We start from the raw sequence: 14,979 nt of genomic DNA on the forward strand, positions 1-14,979 counted from the left end.
GAGGTCTATCACAGAATCACAGAAACCCCACAGTGCAGATAGAGGCCATTTCGGCCCATCGAGCCTGCACCGACACATATCCCACCCGATCCCCGTAACCCCTACATCAACACATATCCCACCCTATCCCCGTAACCCCACGTATTTAATCCCCCTAACACTAAGGGTCAATTTATCATAGCCAATCAACCTAACCCGCACATCTTTGGACTGTGGGAGGAAACCCATGCAAACACGGGGAGAATGTGCAAACTCCACATAGTCACCCGAGGCCGGATTCGAACCCGGGTCCCTGGCGCTGTGAGGCAACAGTGCTAACCACTATGCCACCATATACATTGGTGTTCCCCAGGGTTCGGTACTAGGACCACTGCTGTTTTTGATAGACATTAATGACTTGGATTTGGGGGTACAGGGCACAATTTCAAAATTTGCAGATAACACAAAGCTTGGAAGTGTTGGTAAGTGAGGAAAATAGGAATAGACTTCTAGAGGATGTAGACAGGCTGGTGGAATGGGCAGACACATGGCAGATGAAATTCAACACAAAAGTGTGAGGTATTACATATTGGTAGGAAGAATGAAGAAAGACAATACAAGCTGAATGGTACAATTATAAAGGGGGTGCAAGAACAGAGACCTGGGGATATTTGTGCACAAATCTTTGAAGGAGGCAGAACAGGTTAACAAAGCAGTGAATAAAGCATACAGGATCCTGGGCTTTATAAATAGAGGCATAGAGTACAAAAGCCAGGAAGTTATGCTAAACCTACATAAAACATCAGTTTGGCCCTTGCTGGAGTAGTGTGTCCAATTCTGGGCACCACACTTTAGGAAGAATGTGAAGGCTTTGAAGAGGGTACAGAAGAGATTTACTGGAATGGTTCCAGCGATGAGGGATTACAGTTACATGGATAGACTGGAGAAGCTGGGTTGTTTTCCTTAAGGCAGAGAAGGCTAAAAGGAGATTTGATAGAGGTGTTTAAATCATGATGGATTTAGATAGAGTAACTACAGAGAAACGGTTTTCAATGGCCGAAGGCTCAATAACCAGAGGGCACATATTTAAGGTGATTGGCAAAAGAACCAGAGGCGACATGAGGAAAAATGTTTTTACGCAACAAGTGGTTAGAATTTGGTATACACTGCCTGATAGGGTGGTGGATTAAGTAGTAGCTTTCAAAAGGGAGTTGGATAAATACTTGAAAGAGTAAAATTGCAGGGATATGGGCAACGTTCCCTCTAATTTTGTTTCCCCTGCACGGGCCTTTTAAATTTGCTGCCGCGGCCACGTATGCGCAGTATCTTTTCCAGTGGCAGAGCTGGTGAGCGGCCTGCATGGGACCTCGCGATTGAACATAAGAATTAGGAGCAGTAGGCCACATGGCCCCTCGAGCCTGCTCTGCCATTCAATAAGATTATAGCTGATCTTCGACTTCAACTCCACTTTCCCACCCGATCTCCATATCTCTTGATTGCCTATCTATCTCAACCTTGAATATACTCAATGATTCAGCATCCACAGCCCTTTGGGATTGGTGGGTGGCTGCGCACCTTAGGGGGAACATTGGATATTGGGAAAGAGCGGGGAAGTGGGACTAACTGGACTGCTCTTCGAAAGAGTCGGCACAGACTCGATAGGCTGAAAGGCCTCCTTCTGTGCTGTACTATTCTATGATGGACTCGGTACAGATTGGGATGTGGGCTGGTAAGTTTTGAATAAAGTGGAGTTAATAGAAATTGAAAAATCAAGTCTAGAGGTGATTAAAAAAAAAGGTTTCAGCACGTTGAGGTGAGGCAGAGGCAACTTATGTTGTAGAGGTAGTCCCAATCTGGGACACGGAAACTAAGGTTAAAAAAATGTTAATTCCAGGGTAATTGGCGTTTCCCTGCACCAACAGGCAGTCTAAGGATTTAATACTTTATGAAGACATCACATCAAAGAACAGTACAGATTTAAATCTATGGATGTTCCTCCCACAAATAAAGATGATTATTAATGTTCCGATCATTACTCACCAAGTATGACTTCTGGGCAGCCATGTTTCTTTACCAACCTTTTCAATGCAAAACTTTTGAGGACCATTACTCCCTGTTTGAAACAATCAATAATCATCACTGGCTAATCAATGAGACTGCTTTATCAAGACAGATTTCATGTTGCCATGCAAGGTTAACCATTTTCAGAGAGTAACATAAGTAAGTATCTTAGTTCAGTTTGTACATATTAAGTAGAGTGCACAAATATTTCACCAGTGCAGCACTTCCACCTAGGTTATTTTGCCAAGTGGTTCGGCAAAAACAGCAGACACTTCCTTTATTAAATAATGACTTTTCTATTAATTGTTTTATTCATTCCCGAGATGTGGTGTTGTTGGTGAGCCTGGGATTAATTGCCCATCCCTAAAGTGCTCTTGAGAAGGTGGTGGTGGGACAACTGAATAGCTTTCTAAGCTACTTAAGAGGACAATGAAGAGTCAACCAAAGTGCACACCAGGTGCTTCAACCTCATGCCTGCCAGGAACACAAGTCCTCACCAGCCACTGTACTGATCTACCCAGGGCTTTGATTCCCCACCGGCCACTCCCGCCCAAGTCCTGAGCTTCACTGGCCCAAGCTTCTCACAGTTTATGTTTGTTAATCTCTTGAATGCTTTAAAAATGAATTCTTACCCTCCCCACTTTTCTTCCCCAACCGCCTCACTTTACCCTGCTGCTCACCCCACCCAGTCCCAACATTTCCCTCCCCATCTTCACTTCGTCCCTACCCCGCATCCATGGTCTTATCTTCACTAGTTTGCCAGAATGGAGTTAGAGGCTGGCAACACTAGTTGCCTTGACCATACAAAACTATTTGCATCCAAATGTCAGGTTCATTAGTGGGAGGCACAAACTGAAGAGAAGGAAAACTGGGGAACAAATTAACCTTGGTCACACTGATACACCTTCTAATGGCTGGTTATAGAACAGCAAAGGTATAGGAACTGGACACACAACCTAATTAGGTGGAGATCATGTGTAGTCCCTAAAACATGAGAGAAAATAGCAAATGGAAATTAAAAAATAAACAAACATTCTCATAGGGTAGCAGAGGAGCAGAACGATGTGCCCGGATATCAGAGTGCCCCACTATTAAAGCATCTGATCTTAGTCATGGCATCAGTTAGCCTGTATGCTACAGGGAAGAAAAAATTGCAGTTTTAAACATTAAATCATAAAATCCATAATGTACATGGCCCTTATGCTATTGTGTAAATGGTAATCGCAAGTTCAAAGTTTTCATATAAAAAGATGAAAGCATTTGTAATGATGTTCTAAGTCAAGTATTAAATTGTTTTAACTTGAATGCACATCTGCATTATTTGTCTGTACCCACCTAATTCAGAGGTTTGGAAACTAGTTTAGATGTTGAAGTGACATAGCTGCAGCCCAGGCACAGAAGCTACAATAATATTTGAGCATTTATTCTTACCCAGAAGCTCAGCAAATCCTCCCAATGGTAAACGGCAGGTACCAGTGACAAACTGCATCAATCGTAATCGCACCTCATTGTCCATCTCCTTCACAAACTGGAAGAAAATACATAAAAATCACTTGCGAGACAGTATGATTCAAACCTATAAAATCCTTTTTGGATGTTTCAGATATAGTAGAATCTCAATATTCATAATAACGGAGGGGATAATTCCCAATCCCCAATAAACTGCAGAATGAAATTGGAAATCAGATTGGGGTAAACACAAAGTTGAAAGTTCAGTCCCAAGACACAAATTAGTGAAAGCTTTGTATTAGTTGAATATGAGTACTCTTAAGAGATCAAATTATATTTTTATGTGGGCTTTTAAATAGTTTACTGTATTTGCAAAAGTTATTTAAGTAAAATTGTGCAGCATATTTGTTAAAAGCTATCACAGTAGGTGAGCTTACTGACTCCTGTTGGTATCCCAACCAGTACCCAACAGACTCTCTTGATTCACAATTCTTTCAAAAAATGTTTTTGAGGATAATTAGATTTGCAGATAATTGAGGTGGAATTATTGACTCAAAGATTTCTCAGAACATTTCAAGTAACGAACGGTTTTTCAAATCTATATTTTAAAAATTGAGTCCATCCATCTTTCACTGAAGCCCCATTTTTGGGATCAGTTCAGCCCATAGAAATTATGTGGTGATTAACATCACACAATTAATACAGACCAACAAGCTGGCACAACCCGACTGGGAAGAGGGGAGTTATACTTATCCACCTCCGCAGTGGGTCAATCATGCCAACTTTTTCCACTCTGTAATTTCTACTCTAGTCCACGGGCTGGTTCCACTCCAAGGTCCAATCCCCAGCTCACAGTCTGGGACCACTCAAAGCTCCACTCCGAGGAGGCAGAGAAAGAGGTGGGGGTGGGATAGGTGGAGGGTGAAGAAAGAAAAAAAGATGCCCTTGAGTGGGAGAATTGAGGAGCGTGTATTTTTTAATTACTCCTTAAAATAAGTGTCTGTTGGCCAGAAAGAAAGGAATAAGTGTGGTCACAACAGCAACTGGCTACAGGGCTAGATGTGAGGTCCCATGAGACTTCATGCAACATTGAGGCTTGCGACTAGTCTGACCAGGCCTCAACATGTTGCTCACAGGATGGAGAAAGCAAGTAGCTGCAGTTATCATGGGTGCTAGGCAGCTGGTCTCCCAAAAGAAAATGCTTCCAGGATGACCATGTGGGGCCTGATTTAAATCAGCAAAGCATAAGAGAAAAGGACCCTATGATGAGGTGGGGGGTGGGCGGGGAGATGGAGACAGATCCACTTACAAGAATACATTCAGATATTTTACTTTCTTCCTCCTTTATCAGAATCACCATATTTTTCAGTGAGAAAACAGTGGGGTCATGGGACACAGCTAGGCAGAGGGGTTAGGTGCATGGGTCAGAGGTGGAAGGAGGCTACAGCCCAAATCTGGAAACAGATAAGTGAGACCTTGGAGCTGAGCAGCATGGTCTAGGAACAATGTGACCTGAGTGGAAGGGGTGGGGGAAGGAGTCTGGTCACAAGCAGAAGATGTTTCAGCCTGACCATTGGACGCTACGTTTTATCTGCAAGTAACACTGGGACATCACCAGCTTAGAAAACAAGGGGAAAAGAACAGGTCGTACATAAAAAAAGGATAATGTGAACCTGGAATCCACCAGGAAATGTGAAATATTGATTTGTGCCAGACATCAGATTTCCAGGAACAGGAAAGGAGGAGCTACATAGGACACAGAAAACAAAGACTATATATATGGTTGTAAAAGGTTATAAATGCTCTTATGTAGACAAGTACCTGGGTCAGATGACAAGTACCTGTACTCATGATTCTTAAAGAAGATGGGGATTGAAAGCTTTGACTGGGATCTTTTGTTAGTTCACTAAATTTAGGAGATATTCCTGAGGATTGAAATATGAATATAACTTCATTATTTAAAAAAGGGTCAAGAGGCACACCTGGAAATTATAGACCAGCGAGTTTAATCTGTTATATGCAAGTCGGTGAACATTTGGAAAAGCGCAACTTGTTAAAGGACAGTCCGCAAGGATTTTGGAAAGGGTGATCATGTTTAACTAACCTGTTACAATTTTTCAAAGATACAACTGAGATAATGGATAGGGGAAATGCTGCTATTGGACCTGAAGTTGCGGTTACAATGCCTCTGAACCACAATAAAAGTCTGAAACTACCTGATGGTCCCCTACCTATGAAGACTCGCGCTCCTGGGCCTGCAGGTGTATGCCTGCGTAAAGGCCCACGTATCCCAGGGGTGCAGGCAGTTCGCAAGCGTCCCTGGGATCACGTGAGCCGGCTCATCCAATGAGAAAGGGGGCTCACCATTATGCTTATAGGGATTCCATTTACGTACGGAATCCCCATAAGCTTAATAGGAATCACCTAAAAAACACAAATTTCACACAACTTAAATCAAAAAATAAATTATATGGTCAAAATTAATTAAAATACAATGTAATTAAACATTTAAAACAAAAATGTAATTAAAAAATAAAATAAATTTAAACATTTTTAAAGGTCCAAAATAACCTGAACTAATTTTAAAGGTTTTTTAAGTTTAAATGATTTTAAAAAATTTATTTTATTATTTCTTTAAATCCTTACGCTGGTAAAAGGCCCTACGCCTGCTTTTACCAGGCGTATAGCCCAACTCTACGCCAACGAATGTCCATTTTCTGGGGATTCTTATTATCGGTCAAGCTGAAACTTGACAGATCATAAGTTCCGGTTTTTCGCGCATGCACATGGAAGCCCGGAACTTGCGGGGCCCTTATGGCCGCATGTGTGTACATGGTGACAGGCCCCGGAAAATCTGGGCCATTATATACTTGGATTTTCAGAAAGCTTTTGACAAGGATACTTACTGGTGATTAATGGATAAGGTAGTCAGAGAATAGATGAAGTGTGGTGCTGGATAAAAAACAAGAAACAGGGGAGACAAAATGGTACTTTTTAGGTTGGAAAGAAGTTGTCAGTGGAGTATCCCAAAAATTAACCTTGGGGCTTGGAGGATAATGGGCCTCTAAGTCACATTACTGAATTCTGGGAAAACCCAACAAGCTAATACTGGAATTGTGAGAAGCCAAGATTCCTTGAGAACCCAGGAGAGAGACTAGTAACATATGTTTGAAATGGCCTGGAAACATGAAGATTTTTCACCAGTCCATGATCACTCTGAAGGCAGATGGATGACTCAGAGGCATTTGGAAACCGGGCCAAGAAATAAACAAATAGCGCGCTTAAGGAGTCACGATCAGGGGGTTTATGTCCCTCGAGTTGTAGCTGATTGAGAAAAGGGTCAGAGGGTGTCGACAGACCAGGAAGTCCTAGCTCTCATCAAAACTAGTGGAAATCTACTCATCGTAATTCGTATATATGCTTAGCAAATTTGACTGATACATTAGAAACAAGTCACATGACACAGTTAACCCTGTTTAATTGGACACTGAGATTTGATCCCAGAAGGGGGTTTATTTCAGTAAGATTAAAGATATGAAGAGCCATACTTTCTGCCTCCTCAAGCAATCCAGGAGTCAGAAGTCAACAGTCAAGCAGGCATACCAGAAGAAAAGGTAGAAGGACGAGATCACAGGAAAGTAAAAAGGAAAGATCACAACCAGAAGGTTTTACGAAATGCCAGAAGTTAGACAACTACTTAACAAAAAACCTCGAGCAGTTCAGAGTTAAAAGTGTACGGTTGAGAGAGGTTCAGTGTTTAATCGACAGAAGTAAATTTTGTAAAGTATATTCCCACAGTATTTAATCTCATGCCTCTGAGAACAGTGTGGTGTACTTGCACGTCAGCTAAGGCAGGATAAGAAAACAAATGCAAATGGCAACATACTGCAAGCTTTCAGAATAAAGTCAATACACAAGACCATTAAGTCAATCTACTGAAGATGCATCCTGTTAACTTCTCATAGACTTCAAATTTGAACCGAAGATTTAACCTTGTTAAGCAGCATAGCAACCTACATACAAATTAAACTTTGCTATACTGTAATCAGCAGAACCCAGCTACAACTGAGTTAATGAAATATGCTTAATATATCTAAATGCCTATAATGAGTTATCCCCTGTTAATTTGTAACCTCAACAATTAACCTGATAAAAATTAGTTGTGTTAACTTAGATAAGATTAAAAAAATGCAAATACTGGAAATCTGAAATAAAATAGAAAATGCTGGAAATACACTGCCAGCAAGTCAACATCTCTAAAGGAAAAAGACAGGTTATGACATTTCGGGTGTTTACACTTCTTTCAAACACAACCTGTCTTTTTGCTCTACAGGTGCTAACCTGCTGTGTTAAGTTAGATGTCTGGTTAAAATAGTTCTTCCAGCCGTGTCTGGCTTTGTCTTGGAGGACTCTGGCAAGGATTTAACTTATTTCACTCAGGTTGTACGGAAACTCTCTATTGCTTGGCTCGAAGTGTAGCTATTAAATTACTCTAAACTGGGTACGTAAGGTGGTTAAAAGGTAAGCTAAATGGAGAATCTTCTAAACCTTAGACATATGTGGTAGAGATTTGGTCTAGTCTGTATGTGGGAGGGATGAAAAAGAAAAAAAAACTGGTCTGTTACCCTTATCAGAACTTCCAAGAGTATTTTCCAGAAATATGGGATACATTCTACCATCTACACCATTATCTTCTGAATCCTTACTGATTTTATATATACATATACATCATGTATATTAATGTGGATAAGCAAAATCTCCAAGTTTCCAGACGATACAAAAATAGGAGGCAGAGCAAATGATGAGCGACAACATAACCAGACTCATCAGGATTTAGATCTTTTAGGTAGCTGGGCCAATTGATGGTGAAGGAAAGTTAAGGAAATTGTACTTGTTCTGTTTGAAGAAAGACTTTCAGGCGATTTAAATAAAGCTTTTAATACCATCATGGGAATTCACAACAGCGATCCAAGGTATCTTAAAGGAGGAGAGAAGATAGAGGAATTTAGGGAGGGAATTTCAGAGAGTGGCCGTAGGAGACTGAAGGTACAGTTACTAATGGTGGGGTGAGGGAATGCACAAGAGGCTGAAGTCGGAGGAATGGAGAGTTCTGGGGTGGGTAAGACTGGAAGATGTTAAGATGATGGGTGAGTTATGTCATAAAAAAATTTAAAGACAAGAGGGAAATTTTCAATTTGAGGCTTTGGGGGAACCAGGAATCGATGTAGGCAGTGAACACAAGGGAAGTGGGGGGGGAAAAGAGATGGGCAAGCAAGACTTTATACCAAATAGAATATTGGCAGTAAAGCTTTGGATGAGCTGATGTTTATGATGGGTGGAAAATGGGAGGTTAGTAAGGAGACCATTGGAGTGACCAAGCCTGGAGGTGATGAAGTCACATATGAGAGTTTCAATGGTGAATGGGCTAAGGTAAAGTCACAAGCAGGTGGTGTTTGTTATGGAGAGTATATGGGGTGAGACACTCAGCTTGGGGTTGAACAGGATGCCATGGTTGAAAACAGTCTGGTTCAGTTTGAGACAGTGGCAAATGAGCAGAGTTTGTGTTGGGGGCCAAAGACAATTACTTTGGTCTTCCCAATGTTTAACTGGAGGAAGTTGAGATTCATCCAAGACTGGATGTTGGATAAGCAATATGATAGCACAGATGTCTTCTGGGCATGACACTTTTGCAGAGACTACAGAAGAGATTTACTAGAATGGTTCCAGGGATGAGGAATTAGAGTTACGTGGATAGACTGGAGAATCTGGGGTTGTTCTCCTTAGAACAAAGAAGGCTAGGAGGAGATTTGATGGAAGTGTTTAAAATCATGAAGGGTTTAGTTAGAGTAAATAAAGAGAAACGGTTTCCAACGGCTGAAGAGTTGATATTCAGAGGGCACAGATTTAAGGTGATTGGCAAAAGAACCAGAGGCGACATGAGGAAAAACTTTTTTATGCAACAAGTGGTTAGGATTTGGAATGCAATGTCTGATAGGTTGGTGGATACAGATTCAATAGTAGCCTTACAAAGGGAATTAGATAAATACTTGAAGGAGAAAAAAATTGCAGGAACACAGGAAAGAGCGGGGGGGGGAGGTGGGGTGGGGGGGACTAACTGGATTGCTCTCTGAAACAACCGGCACCAACTCTACGATTCTATGCAGTGAAGGAACCCAGAGGGGTGGTGGAGGGATGGTTCGGTGTTATGAGCATACATATGGAAGCTGACCTCACATTTGCAGATGATGGCGTTGAGGGGCAGCATGTAGATGAGGAAGAGAATCATTGAGACTCTGGAAGTGACAGTGTGGAGGTGGTTAGAGAGGCAGTTTCTACAGAAGCTCTAGCTATAATCACACAGGTAAGTGTGGAACCATCCATGGGTACTCCCATGCAGCTGAATAAAGGAAGAGAGGCATTGAAGGTGAATGGTGTGGTTGATCATGTCAAAGGCTGTAGAGTCACACAACCTTTAAACTTTCAGTGGTGTACACTAGTCAGTTTCTTAGTAAAATAAATATTTTTTGATATGAAAAAACTTTTAAAATGTGCCTACTAGTGCCAGTACGCCTAAGAAAATGAGCACAATTTGAAGAGCCTTCCCGAACCAGCGCAATCTCGCAATTTTGACCAGGGATGTGGCCAGTTTTGGGGTGGGGCCTGATTCGGGCGAATTGAATCTTGAACCAGCGTAAAAGATCGCGGAAAACACGAATGTAAGTGGTTTTGGGTGTAACTCACCTACATTTTAAATTCCCCAATCTTTTGAGCTGGTTCAGCCGATTCTGGCCAGATTACACTGGAATCTGGGCGCAAAACTAGCGGCAACTTCCCCCGCCAGGTGTGTTCAGAATTCCCAAGAGTAATATATGCATGAGAGATGCCTTATAGCAACTCAAAAATTCAAAGCCATAAATATTTGAGGAGGGTAACGCAGCAGCATTGTGTACAGAACATTAACAGCAATAACAACAACAACTTGCATTTCTATAGCACCTTTAACGTAGTACAACAACCCCAGGAGCTTCACAGGAGCGTTATCAAAGATTGACACCGAGCCACATAAGGACAGATGACTAAAAGCTTGGTCAAAGAGGTAGGTTTTAAGTAGTGCCTTAAAGGAGAGAGAGGTAGAGATGTTTAGGGAGGGAATTCCAGAGCTTAGAACCTAGGCAGCTGAAAGCACGGCCACCAATGGTGGAGCGATTAAAATCAGAGATGTGCAAGAGGCCAGAATTGGAGGAGCGCAGAGATCGCAAGGATTGTAGGATTGGAAGAGATTACAGAAATAGGGAGGGGCGAGGCTATGGAGGGATTTGAAAACAAGGATGAGAATTTTAAAATTGAGGACCAGGAGCCAATGTAGGTCAGCGAGCACAGGGGTGATGGGTGAACTTGGTGCGAATTAGGATACGGGCAGCAGAGCTATGTAGGGTGGAAGATGCAATATATTAATAATGTCCTTTCGTGATAAGAAAATCAGTCTATTTGCTCCAGATCCTCATTTATGCCCTCATCTCTGGGAATAGCAAAGTTGGAGAAGGAAGCCAATTAAATAGGTTATTTGACATGATAGAACCTTGTGGAAAGCTGCTATAGTGGATTAAGAATTGGCTGCATGCCTGTAGGCCATAGGCCGCTGGCACAGGGATCGGTATTGGGCCTTTTCTCTTTATCTGTCTATATTAATGACCTAGATGAAGGTGGGCAGGACCAACGCTAAGCACACTTGCACCTTAAAAGGAACAGAACAGAAGCCTATGACTAAATAAAAAGGATCTTGGTATCATAGTTCATAACACTCTAAAGGTTCACGACCAATGCAGAAATGCTAATGCAAATAGGGTACTGGGCTACATTCATCGGACTGTCCATTACAAAACAAAGCATGCCATTTTGTTCTTGCACAAAACCTCGATTAGGCCATATTTATAATACTATTACAGTTCTGGTGCTCTCACATGGTGGGTGATATTGAGGCTTTGAAAAAGATTTAGAGGAGGGCCACAGGAATGTTTTAAACACCTTACCTTCCCAGGAGCTGGGTCTATATACTTGAGAGAAGCATAGACTCTCTGGCAATTTGATTGAGGTCTATAAAATAATGAAAGGACGAGATGTGTGCATGCTGAAAAGTTATTTCAATTAGATAGGTTGGGGAGTACCAGGGGTCATACCTATAAATGACACGAGAACCAATAGGTTTGATGTTAGGCAGTTCTACTTCTCCCAACGAATAGTACATCCGTGGAACTGGCTGTCGGCTTGTGCAGTGGATGCTGATACACTATGGGGCAAAAATTGGGTCGTGCACCTTTTGGGGCACTAACTTCGCCGGGAGTGCCCTCGTGCCCGAAGTTCAATGGTAGTGCCCCCAAGGAGGCGGGATGCAACTGGAAGCGCTCCCCCTCCCTCTTGGGGCGCTCCCAGGTAATATCGCGGCGCTACATGCAACAGCGCCATGTGCGCCGCCACTGTATGGCAGGCCTTCCTCCCATTAAAGGGGAGGGGCCTTGCGCAGCACGACCCGGGGCCCAGCTGGGCCACCAGGGATTGAGGTGCCTGCAAAAGAGCCCGATCATTCCTTATTTCTTAAGGCTAAAGGGATCAAGGGATATGGGGAGAAAGCAGGGACAGGGTACTGAATTTGGATGATCAGCCATGATCTCATTAAATGGCAGAACAGGCTCGAGGGGCCAAATGGCCTACTCCTGCTCCTATCTTCTATATTTCTATCATGGCCGGCACCCCGCAAAGGGGGGGGGGGGGGTGAAGACAGCTGAGGAGGCAGGTGCTGGCAGGCGGCCAGCAAAGAAAATGCCCGCCCGGCACCTACCCTTTAAATATCACTGCCCCGGCCGCATGTACCCGCCCCCCCCCCCAACCCTGTCGGACATAGCGTCCGGCGGTACGTCAGGGGGCGCAACCGAAGTTTGCGGCGTGGGCGCGAGCGGGGTGCTGCGCACTGCGATGACGTCATCGCCAGAGACGCAGCGCCTCTTATGCCGCTAATGGGAGGAGCAAAGCAAACTAATTTTGCCCCCTATGTACTTCCAAAGCGCTGGACTAGAAATTGCATCATGCAAGGGGTAGCAACCAACTAATATGTCATGGTCAATGTAGTCGCTTGGAACTGATTCATTCGCCTAGAAGGATCAGCGAGGAATTATCCAGATTTTCTTTTCCTAATTGGCCATGGGTTTTTGATGTGATTTAACACCTCTCCCAGGAGACTACATGGTACCTAGGGGGTAGGGAGTCTCTTGACCTGATGCACAAGGCATCACAACTTTATGGGACAAGCTAGATGGACCAACTGTTTTTCCCTGTCCGTTTTTGTATGTTCCTATGTTAACAGTGAAACAATGTGATTACGAAAAATGTCACTGGTGGCAGTTCTTGATCCACAGTCTAAGTTCCACTGGTTCAGAAGAGGATGGACTAGACATAGAATCTGCACAGTAGTCTCTCTATATTTGAATAGCACACATTGGTACAAAGTAGAATTGGCTTTAAATCCAATCAGACATAAAATACTCTTTTGTAAATGTGATGATTATACTACTTTTTAAAGTAATTCATCAACAAGAAGTCAAATGTATTTCAAAGTAGTAGTATGCTGCAAATCATTTGTCTCTCCCAAGAGTAAAACTGTTGAAAACCTTCAATTTAAATGTACGTATTCCTTTCTCAGATTTTTCTCTCTTCACTTGCTCTCTCCTCTTGTCAGACAGCAAAGTAGGCACCTTATTCCCAGATACCTATACATGAGAGGGTCAAGAGCCACCTAGTGGAGACTTCCAAAGTGATTTTTTTTCCATCCTATAGGAACACCCCCAAGCCTCCACCTGGCAATGCAGTTGAGATCATTGAATCAGTTGGGGGAGGGGGGGGGGGGGGGAGGGGACTAGAACATAAGAAATAGGAGCAGGAGTAGGCCAATCGGCCCCTCGAGCCTGCTCCGCCATTCAATAAGATCATGGCTGATCTGATCCTAACCGCAAATCTACTATCACAGAACCATCTCCTGAATCTAACAGAATTAGACACACGAAATAGGAGCAGGATCGGGCTACACGGCCCCTGGGCCCGCTCCGCTACCCACAGGGCCATGTCCGATCCGAACCTAGACTCATGTCCAAATTCCTGCCCGCTCCCCATAACCCTTAATTCCCTTTACTTCTAGGAAACTGTCTATTTCTGTTTTAAATTTATGTAATGATGTAGCTTCTACAGCTTTTTGGGACAGCATATTCCATGGACCTACCACCCTCTGAGTGAAGTAGTTCCTCCTCATCTCAGTTTTGAAAGAGCAGCCCCTTATTCTAAGACTATGCCCGCTAGTTCTAGTTTCACCCATCATCGGGAACATCCTCCCCGCATCCACCCATCCAACCCCTTCACAATCTTATATGTTTCAATAAGATCGCCTCTCATTCTTCTGAACTCCAATGAGTAGAGTCCCAATCTACTCAACCTCTCCTCATATGTCCATCCCCTCATCCCCGGGATTAACCGAGTGAACCTTCTTTGTACTGACTCGAGGGCAAGTATGTCCTTTCTTAAGTATGGACACCAAAACTGTATGCAGTATTCCAGGTGCGGTCTCACCAATACCTTGTACAACTGAAGCAATACCTCCCTATTTTTATATTCTATCCCCCTAGCAATGAAAGCCAACATTCCATTGGCCTTCTTAATCACTTGCTGCACCTGCATACTAACCTTTTGAGTTTCGTGCACCAGGACCCCCAGATCCCTTTGTACTTCAGTACTTTCCAGTTTCTTGCCATTAAGATAATAACTTGCTCTACAATTTTTCCTGCCAAAGTGCATAACCTCACACTTTCCAGTATTGTATTCCATCTGCCAAATCTCTGCCCACTTACTTAGCCTGTCTATGTCCCCTTGCAGGTTTTTTTATGTCCTCCTCACACTACTTTCCCTCCCATCTTAGTATCATCTGCAAACTTTGATATGTTACACTCGGTCCCCTCCTCCAAATCGTTAATATAGATTGTAAAGAGTTGGGGACCCAGCACTGACCCCTGCGGAACACCACTAGTTACTGATTGCCAGTCTGAGAATGAACCATTTATCCCAACTCTCTGCCTTCTGTTAGATAGCCAATCCTCTATCCATGCCAGAATATTACCCCCAATCCCGTGATTTTTTATCTTAAGCAATAATCTTGTGTGGCACCTTGTCAAATGCCTTTTGGAAGTCTAAATACACTACGTCCACTGGTTCCCCTTTATCCACCCTATATGTTACTTCCTCAAAGAACTCCAGCAAATTTGTCAAACATGACTTCCCCTTCATAAAACCATGTTGACTTTGTCCTATTAAATTATGATTATCCAAATGTCCTGTTACTGTCTCCTTAATAATGGACTCCAAAATTTTACCTACGTCTATCGTTTCCAGCCTTCTGTCTACTGCCCTTTTTAGATAAGGGTGTTACATTAGCAGTTTTCCAGTCTGCCGGGA

General features: G+C 42.9%; 1 protein-coding gene across 5 annotated transcripts in view; it reads right to left on the reverse strand.

Annotated features, from left to right (window-relative positions):
- The window catches only part of wwp1 (WW domain containing E3 ubiquitin protein ligase 1), a 204,733-nt gene that overhangs the window by 3,123 nt on the left and 186,631 nt on the right, over positions 1-14,979 (reverse strand). For all 5 annotated transcript variants that reach the window (XM_085992735.1, XM_085992736.1, XM_085992737.1 and 2 more), the window contains 2 exons: positions 3,472-3,568; positions 2,020-2,092 (listed from right to left, as the gene is read on the reverse strand). In XM_085992735.1, coding sequence (XP_085848861.1) covers positions 2,020-2,092; positions 3,472-3,568 — 170 coding nt within the window. The remainder of the gene's footprint in view (positions 1-2,019; positions 2,093-3,471; positions 3,569-14,979) is intronic.

Source organism: Somniosus microcephalus, chromosome 7 (assembly GCF_052327205.1).
Source record: "Somniosus microcephalus isolate GS21.2 chromosome 7, FLI_Smic_1.0, whole genome shotgun sequence".
NCBI classification, from domain to species: domain Eukaryota; kingdom Metazoa; phylum Chordata; class Chondrichthyes; order Squaliformes; family Somniosidae; genus Somniosus; species Somniosus microcephalus.